Below are 9,813 nucleotides of genomic sequence, written 5' to 3'. Positions count from 1 at the left end.
AGAGTATTATCTACAGCCCTTGAGGAGGAACGAAATGTTCTTGACTTTGTTTAATGGCTAAACTATTATTATTTTGTCTTGCTTGACTGTTTTCCTTTCTTTCTACATTTTCTCACTTCTCTGATTAATTTCTCTGGAGCTTCGGGAAGGCTTAGGAGGCTAAAGTTTTTCTACAGACAAGAGGTAGCCAGAGGACACTGCGGGGTGTAAGGGGAGTGCATCAAGGGTGTCTGGTAGCTGATCGCTCCCTCTCACCAGGGCAGGTGATTGCGTGTGTCCTCCTCCTCTTACTAAACTGTGGATTACACCTCGGAGCTAATAGGTTTCTCAGAACTCCTGACTGACTGTGATGGAGGGCTTGCACCACCTCGGGGGCACTCATGAAGAACCCCACGTAACCCAGAAGAGAGAGGAAGACAGTGGTGGGTGTGGGGTTGCCCTGAGTAACACGGGGAGCTGATGGGCTTCTCTTGGCCAGGAGGGCAAAGACTTAACTAGTGGGGAGATGAAAGGAGGGGAAGGTGTTTGTTCACCAGAATTCCAGGTGATGGAGAAGAGCGTGCTTCCAGGAAGTAGATCCTGATAGGGAAGCAGCTGGGTGCTGAAAGCATTTCAGGGAGGAAGAGAGCAGAGGAGCTGCTTGGGCTGTGAGGCAGGAAGTATGGGCCAGAGAGAGGGAGCAAGAGGAAAGTCTTTTTTCCAGAAGCTTCTGCCCCTGTGGAAGAATCTGGGAACCAGAGAAGCAGGTGACAAGGGGAAGCTGAGCCTCTCCCACCCCCTCTGGTGCTGGCTCAGAGCATTGGTAAGGATTCTTCAAGTTTCTGTCAAGGGTATTTTCTCCCAGATTGCTGTAGGCCTGGTGCTGCAAATCTACACCCAGAAGGAGTCCTGGATTTTATTCAGGCTACACTTATTTTGTGGCTGAAGAAACCAAAACTCAGAAATGGGACCAGGCAAATAAGTGTCAGAGATGAGTCTTGAGTTTCCATTCTGATCCCTTCTTTTCTTTTTTTCTTCAAAACTTTCCACAAAACAAACAAAACCCCAAGCTTCATGACTACGTATTTTGTGCAGGTATTATTTTTTTATTTGTTAATTTAAAAAGAATATTTATTTATTTGGCTGCATTGGATCTTCATTGCAGCATGCGGGATCTTTCATTGTGGCGAGTGGGCTCTTTGTTGCGGCATGCAGGCTTCTCTAGTTGTGGCACGTGGGCTCCAGAGCCCACGGGCTCAGTAGTTGCAGCGTGTAGGCTTAGTTGCCCCATGGCATGTGGGATCTTAGTTCCCTGACCAGGGATCAAACCTGCGTCCCCTGCGTTGGAAGGCAGATTCTTAACCACTGGACCACCAGGGAAGTCCCTGTGCAGGTATTATTACTGACAATGTTTATTCGGAACTTTAAGGATGCTCACGCACACTAAAAGAACAACATTAAATGGGGCGAAAGCTGTTTACTTACTGTTATGCTCGTGAAAATATTATAAGAGCAACAGAAGCGGGAACCACACGGCCTGGGGTGACTACTTAAAACCCCTAGATCATAAGAGAGTTCCCATAGCCCATCCTAGAAACCAGCACCAGCAAAGGCACATGACCCAGTCCTGACCAGTCAGAGTGGGTCCCTGGACTTTTGCCCCGCCCCTTTCCATGTGGGAGTCCCCCAGCTGGCAGCAGGCACACCTGGAGGTGCTGAGGCCACGGTGCCTGAATGTGGCGGAAGTCTGTCTGAGAAATGGAAAGACAGATGCTTGATGACATCATTTTTAGCCTCTGGATCCACACGCACCTGAAGCCCACTGTTCCCCTAAGCTTTTTAAGTACGTGAGCCAATAAATTCCTCTCTTTTTCATAGGCCAGTTTGAATTGGTTTTGGCCACTTAACAAAATGATGACTAATGTATGTCTAATTAAAGCGTTGTAGGTACAGTCAAGAGAATATTTTGCAACATGGAAAAGTAATGTCTATAAAAACTCTGTGAAACATGGAAGGGTAGAAAACATTGCTAAGTGAAAACAACAAAATGGAAAGTTATAGATCTGTAGGCAAATGAGGGAGTTGAGAATGCAAGAGAAAGAAAACTCAGTGAGTTACAGAAAAAAAATCTACTCTACAATGTAGCCTTGAGAGAGGGTCCCCAGCAGGCAGTACTGTCCAAAGCAAGAAAAGCACAGAAAGAAAATTCTCCACCAAAATACCAGCACCCTCTCACTGTTGTGGCCTCTCCCTTTGTGAAGCACAGGCTCCGGACGCGCAGGCTCAGCGGCCATGGCTCACGGGCCCAGCCGCTCCGCAGCATATGGGATCCTCCCGGACCGGGGCACGAACTCGTGTCCCCTGCATCGGCAGGCGGACTCTCAACCACTGCGCCACCAGGGAAGCCCCTTCCCCCCTATTCTTTAGTTTCCTGTATTTTAAAAAGTTGTACTGAATGTCCATACACTACTTTTAAAATAGCAGCTGAAACATAGAAAAGAAAAAAATAGGTGTAAGATGGGTGAACGGGGAAGCCAGGAGAGTTCCTACAGGTTCCTGTGTCTTGAGGAGCCCAAGAACTTCTGTTGTGGGGAGGATGGAGGGGCTCCTTCCTGATGGGAATCAGGCCGAGCAGGTTGCGGATGGTGACATCCTTTTATGTGCAAACCCAGGATCTTCTCCAGCGATTACTGCCCAGGTCGGGGAGGGGGAGGACAGAGGGCCAACACAAGCTGAGTTGATACAAAAGAGAGAACCCAGCATACCCTTCATTCCCAGAGCCCTTCCATCTGGTGTCAGCACTTAATACAGGGCCTGGGGTCAAATAATACACGTTTCACATGGGCTGACTCTGCATGCGAGGGAGGGAGCAGGGGCGGTGAAGGGGTCCAGGAAATGAGTTACACACATGAAGGAGGGCGGGATGGGACAGGCTGACCTCCCTTAACTTACAGTGTGACACTCACCACTGACAGTGCCCTCAACACCCTTGTAGACCTGTCAGCTGCTGAGTCTCCAGGCATTGCCTCTGCCAACCTTGCCCCACCACCGCCGTGGTCCCCTTTTCTTCCACTCAGAGACCCCTGGGCTCAATTGTCTTCATCCTCTCCTGTCCCCTGGGATCCTGCTTTCCCTGGTGGCAGAGGTACAGTCCCCATGGTTCCTTCCGAAGACGAGCTCACAGGCTTTTTTTCTTGGGAGAGTTTCTGGAAAACACACACACACACCAATCAAAGGAAAGCTACAGAAGGGCTCCAGGCAGCATGGTGTGGAGATCCAGGCCCGGGCTCAGAGGTCAGGCTCCTGGGCTGTCATCCTGACTCTCGCTCCACATAGTTGCAAGCATTTGGCAAGTTGCATAACTTGCTGATGTTATGCACACGCTGATGAACACCACAGTCTGGGGGATGAAACAGCAAAAATGGATTTTCTCATCGTTCTGGAGGCTGCGAGGCTCAGATCCAGGTGCTGGCCGATCGAGCTCCCGGTGAGGACTCTCCCTGGCTTGCAGACCGCTGCCTTCTTGCTTCGTCCTCACAGGGCCTTTCCTCTGTGCCAGTGCAGGCAGAGAAAGAGAGAGCCCTCTGTATTTCCTCCTCCTCTTACAAGGACACCAGTCCCCTAGGATTATGGCCCCACCCCTACAAACTCATTCAACCCAAATCACCTCCCCAAACCCCCATCTCCAAAAAGTCGCCTTGGGGCTTAGGGCTTCTACATAGAAATGTTAGGGGGACACGTTTCAGTCCATAACACTCCCTGTGGCTCAGTGTCCTGTTCTGTACAACTGGGAAGACCCTCTGCCCAGCACATGGACCTCAAGGAGCACCGAGGGAGAGACAGAAGGCATGACCAGGTCTCTCCAGGACTGATGCCACTATCTCCAAGATGAACATGATACCGTTTGGACCTTCAGGGCCACCAGACACCCCGTGTCCTTGGGAACATCCATGCAAACTCCACACACACACACTGGCTTCCTCATCACCCTTCCCATAAACCCTGGTGCCCATAAGCGCCAGTTAAAGCTTCCCCCTCCTCCAGCCCCACCCACGAGGGAAACCACAGCCTCACCTTCTGCTGCAGGCTCTCATAGCACTGGGTGAATTCTGTCAGCTTCCTTTCCAGCTCCCAAGCCTGCGCCCTTAGCTCTTCCGCAAGCTCTGATTTTGTTCCCTCCTTCAGCTGTTTCCAGTCCTTCAGGAGGGAGGCCAAGACCATGCTGAGGGAGAAGCCAGCCATTGCAGTACCCAGCAAGCGAGCCTTTGTTTTCATCACCAGCGTGGTACCTTCAAAAGCCCTTTGCACCTGCCTGCTCCTCCGGGCTGAGACTTGGCCAGTGGTCAGGAGATTCTTGGCGGCAGCGGCCAGGCGCGGGTTGGCCCTGGCTATCTGAAAGGCACGGATGCTCTTCCGGATATCCTTGACGGTGCTTTCACAATCCTGGACCACCTTTCCGGCAGCCAAGACATAGGCTGCCCCAGCTCCCCTGACCTCCTGGGCACGGGTGGGCACTAGGCTACCGACATAAGCTTGGGCTTCTTGACTGTGAAAGCGTTCCAGAACGTTGGTCAAGATGCTGGTGACCTCCCCTGCTTTCCCCAAAACTCTACCAGCAGCGGAGAGTACCAGGCTTCCTCCTGCTACTGCCGGAGCGAGGACCAAGCCCAGGATGCTCATGACTTCTGAGACCACAGCGATGGAATTGGCCACTATGCTGGTCTTGGTGAGTGTTCTGTGGGTTGTGTCGACCTGGTCTGCAAGGGTATGAAGCTTTCTGATGCCCACTTCCAGCTCCCCTTTCAAGATGGGAAACTCTTCCAAAAATATTCTTTCTTCAGCTGACAGGTCACCATCTTGCCACTCCACATCTTCATATGGAAGAATGTCATCTTCGTCCCTGTGGATGAGTGAAATAAAGATGTTCAGTCTCCCGGATGGGAAAGCCAAATTCATAGTCAAGCCCACGTGGTTTCTGGATGTTCTTGCCCCTCCAGACTTTCAATCCTCCCTGCATCTTCCTAGCATCTCTGTTCCCTCTAACTCAACTGTGAAAAGTCCCAGAGCATTGCTGGGAGCTGCTGGTTCCCTGAAGAGAGCACATAAGAGGGGGATCTGGAGGGAAATGGGAGAAACGTAGCCCTGGCCAAGAGATGGAAGAGGTGGATTAGTGCTGAGGGACTTTTTCAACCTTGTTCAAAGAGGCTATGGGAACTGTCACGAGGAGGAGCAGTGGGAAATGCAAGGATCCAAGTCAAGATAAGGAACCTGGGACGAATTGCCGGGAGGGAGAGGGCTGGGAAAAACAGGAGGAAGCAGAGTCCAGCTGTTGGGCCGGAGGTTGGGAGTCCTGTACGCGTAGAGGTGAGTGAGGGGGAAGAGGCACCATATTGTATAATGCATCCCCCACTTTGATGACCTTGGTTTTTTTTCAGCTTGTGGGATCTTAGTTCCCCGGACCAGGGATCCAACCCTTGCCCCCTGCAGGGGAAGCGCAGAGTCTTAACCATTGGAGCGCCGGGGAAGTCTCCACTTTGATGAACTTGAATTCAGTGCTCTGCTGTGCCTCCGGAGTTGCACACTGAGAGGGCTGAGAGAAATGACTGCTAAAGCTCTGAATGTTCTCCTTGGCACCTGGCCGGCTCTCCTTGCTCTCTCGAGCAGAACTGGTTCTTCACGGGAGAAATCAGGGACAAAAGGACCCAGCCCCTTCCCCCGTCTTCTCACAGTAGGCAGTCCTGAGGGATTTTTGCCAGCCCAGCTGAGTGTGGCTTTCACGGGACAGCAGTCTCGGGGGAGAACAAAGCCCTCTCCTTCAGGAACTTTCCTGGTGCCCAGGGCCCCGGGTGCATTGCCTTCAGGGCGAACTGAGGAGGCCTGGTGATAACACAGATTCCCTGCGCACAGGAGGGTGTCAGAGCTGGAAGGAGCCCTAGGGAAGATCTAAGCTTCCTATTTTACTTTTCTGTGGAGGGAACAGAAGCCCAGAGCGGGGCAGGGCTCTCACCCAAAGGAAGGTGTGAGGTTGACATGCAGCTTTGAATGGGGACTCAGAGCTCCCTGTCCTCTCATCGGGACAGTTGATGTGAGGAATTCCTCACTGAGGTATATATACACATGCCTTTTAATCTCTCTTCACACACACACACACACACACACACACACACACACACACACACACAGTTCCTCAATGGAAAAGGTTAGAAACCAAATATACTACCAAGGAAGCCTTTAGTGTTAATGAAGTAATTAATTTAGGCCCAGTTGTCAGTTAACCAGTAGCCATAAATCAGTTGACAGAGCAAAAAGTACCCCGGGACTTGCAGTGGGGATGGGGCGGATGGCAGCAGGGAGGGTAACCCTGCTGAGAGACCCCCAGCTTCACAGACGCCACCATGCAGCCCACCCTGATCTCTCTGCTTCCTCAGGTTTGCAGGGACGAAGAGAAACAACAGAGAGATTTGTACCTGCAAAGATCGACAGCGCGGGGGGAAAGCGGGGTGGTGGTGGTGGGATGAACTGGGAGATTGGGATTGACATATATACACTACTATGTATAAAAGAGATAACTAATAAGAACCTGCTGTAAAAAAAATAAATAAAATAAAATTCCAAAGGAAGAAAAAAGATCAATAACGCCACTTTGCATTCACTGTGAAGTGTTGTCTTTCATGTGGTTGGTAGCTAACAGGAGCTTGGCTTCGTGTGTGTGTGTGTGTGTGTGTGTGTGTGTGTGTGTGTGTGTGTGTGTGTGTGTGTTTTGTGGGATCTTTGTTCCCCGACCAGGGATCAAACTCAGGGCCCCAGCAGTGAGAGCACCGAGTCCTAACCACTGGATCGCCAGGGAATTCCCTTCTTGTGTTTTTAAATTAAACTAAATGCATCCCGCATTAGGTAATGATGCCTCCTGACACAGTGAAAATTGCAATCGAGTTCTGTGACACCGAATTCCCTCAGCAGACATTTGTTGATTGTCCATATTGGGCTGGTGATGCTATATCTGCTGATGAATGGACACTTGGGCTTAAATTCATGAATGCAGTAACACTAAAGGGCCTTTTTGGTGATACATGAACCTCAGAGAGGTGAGACCCGAAAGGGCAGTTTCTGGCCTCAGAGTCCTATTACCCAATGTCACGTACCCGACAAGAACTTGACCTGTGCTCCGAAATATTTAATGTAGCGGTGGAATATTTTTTCCCCTGGGAGACATATATACGTAATGGAGACCAGTTGGAGGGCAGGGCATACTTTATGGCTGATGCCCTTGGAACACGTCTGTCGCGTGTCATGCGGCTGCCTAAACATTTCTGCAGAAGTAGCCCTTTCCCCAAGGAAAAAGCGCTCTGGGTTTTACCTTTGCAGACTGACACCAGCCTTGCATAATGCTTTCCCTGCCTGGGTGTCCAGCAGATTCTGCGGCATCAAATCCGTGTTCATTTTGCCTGTGGGAGAATGAGAGCTGTCGCCACACGTCAAAGGATTTTCTGGTTGGAAACAGAAACCAAGTTTACTGCAGGGGCCATGAAACCATATGAAATTCAAGGATGGAGGGATTTTAGACAGTGCGGAATCAAGATAATAATAAACACACAATGTACAAAATATTTGCAAACTGCTGTTTTTACATTTTATGTTGAGGTGGAGCTTATGTAGGATAAATACTCAAAAGGAAGTCATCAACTCAATACATTCTGACATTACACACCTGAGTCATCACCTCCCAGACCAAGATAGAGAACAGAAGATTCCCTTAACCCCCTGGTGGTCAATCCTCACCCGGCCCGAGGCGGGGGTGGGGGGTGGGGGGGGTGGGGGGGTGGGGGGGGTGGTAACCACTATCCTGATTTCCATAACCATTGATTAGTTTGCCTGGTCTTGAACTTCATGTCAATTGAGTCATTTGTTCGGTTTCTTTCGCTCCACACAACGTCTGTGAAATTCTTTCATGTTGTCGTGGTTTTAAAAACGTTCAGTGGCTTTAAAAATGTTTACCATGGGCTTCTCTGGTGGCGCAGTGGTTAAGAATCTGCCTGCCAATGCAAGGGACACGGGTTCGAGCCCTGGTCCCGGAAGATCCCACGTGCCGCAGAGCAACTAAGCCCTTGCGCCGCAACTACTGAGCCTGCGCTCTAGAGCCTGCAAGCCACAACTACTGAGCCCATGTGCCACAACTACTGAAGCCCGCATGTCTAGAGCCCGTGCTCCGCAACAAGAGAGGCCACCACAATGAGAAGCCCGTGCACCTCAACGAAGAGCTGCCCCCACTCACCGCAACTAGAGGAAGCCCGCGCGCAGCAATGAAGACCCAACGCAGCCAAAAATAAATTAAAAAAGAAAAAAAAAAAGATTGCTATGTAGTATTTCATTATAGGAATACACTACAAAACATGCACTTGGTAAGTGGGGGAGCCCAGTGTGAGTCCAGCCAGGTCAAAAATGGTAGATCTCAATCAGGGACGTGTTTCCTCCCCGGGGGATATTGGTAATGCCTGTAGACATTCAGGGGTCCGGTGGAGGCACTGCTACTGGCATCTAGTGGGTAGAGGCCAGCGATGCTTGACACCCTACAATGCACCGGACGTCCCCCACAGCAAAGAATGGTCCAGCCCAAAATGTCAGTGGTACTGAGGCTGAGAAACCCTGGGGGAGCCCCATTCTTTAGCAGCACCCCCTAAAACTTCCCCCATTTTTCATATTAGTCTTATCAGATGAAGGGCTATAGTGACAGTGGGGAACCCTTTGGTCCCATCAGGTTCCATCCCCTCGCTACTGACCTTCTCTCAGTGGATGTCAGAGGATGTTATGTTGGGAGAGGGATGGAAATGGTGGGAGAGGATTAGAGATGTTATTCTCATATGAGAGCTTTTTTTTATGAGTTTCTCTTTGCAGTTTTGGGAGACTTCAGCTCCACTGTATTCTGCCCCTTTGCCTGCAAACCAAGTCCCTCACGCACCCCATCAGCGTCAGAAAAGTCGGTTACTCTGACACACAGCTTTAGATAATCCTCTTAATCTTTATCACCAACACCCCCTACTCCCAAACTACACTAAAAAAACCTACAACCCAAGAAACACTGCAGGTTGCAATTTTGAGACAACTCATTCAGCATTTTTTCTACAGAGATGACAGCCCTAAACCAGTCCTGCAGAGAATGTCTAGGGAAATGCCTTGGCCCATGCCGTCTCCTCCTTTCTGGGGTCCAGGCTCTCTCTCTGTCTGTCTAGGATCCTGGGGTCCCCAGCCAATGGAGCGGAAGACGCAACTTGGTTGGTCTAATCATACGCTTAATCATGCTTTTATTTAAACTTCAAATACTCCTGAAGGAGAGATTTCTATCCTGATTTATCAAGTAACGAAGCTGAACTTCAGACCCAGTCTCACATTAGGAACTGGCTGGATGGGGATGTGAACCCCTGGGGGGTTCCTGACAACAGCTCTTTTTCCCAAACCAAGTGCAGGTGGCCAACCCCTTGGGCACATTGTCCTCTAGAGGCCCCAGATCAGCCCTCCTCCTGGGTGTGCTGTCCCACCTGTTCTCAGTGAAGCTCTCACTGTGGCCTCAGGTTCCAAAGGCCTTCTGCTCTCTCCTCTCCGGAGGCCTCTGGTCCAGCAGGGGGCTGTGAGCGTCTGGGCTGCAGGAAGACAAAGACGAAGTGCAGAGCCTCTAGCTGGTTCTTCTCACTAGGGGAAAGGCCCGAGGCTCTGATTGCAAAACTGGGTCCGAGTTCAGTGAGTCAGGCACAGAAATGCCAATGCCCAAGGCAGCTCTTTCGGGAAGACCCTGGCGCTTATTGCGAAATGGCTTGAACTCTTACATTCCTTTCTGCTTCT

General features: G+C 50.5%; 1 protein-coding gene across 1 annotated transcript; it reads right to left on the bottom strand.

Annotated features, from left to right (window-relative positions):
• Positions 1-1,077: 1,077 nt before the first annotated feature.
• Positions 1,078-9,604, bottom strand: LOC132433315 (apolipoprotein L6-like). The gene is made up of 4 exons (XM_060023918.1): positions 9,513-9,604; positions 7,337-7,466; positions 4,054-4,879; positions 1,078-3,185 (listed from the first exon to the last, which is right to left on the bottom strand). The coding sequence occupies exons 2-4, from the start codon at positions 7,417-7,419 to the stop codon at positions 3,069-3,071; spliced, it is 1,026 nt and encodes a 341-aa protein (XP_059879901.1). The 5' UTR covers positions 7,420-7,466; positions 9,513-9,604; the 3' UTR covers positions 1,078-3,068.
• Between the last annotated feature and the right edge of the window lie 209 nt (positions 9,605-9,813).

The sequence above is a fragment of the Delphinus delphis genome, chromosome 11 (assembly GCF_949987515.2).
Source record: "Delphinus delphis chromosome 11, mDelDel1.2, whole genome shotgun sequence".
Classification (NCBI taxonomy): Eukaryota; Metazoa; Chordata; class Mammalia; order Artiodactyla; family Delphinidae; genus Delphinus; species Delphinus delphis.
The sequence above is the reverse complement of the archived record's forward strand: the minus strand, read 5'-3'. Positions and strand labels throughout refer to the sequence as shown.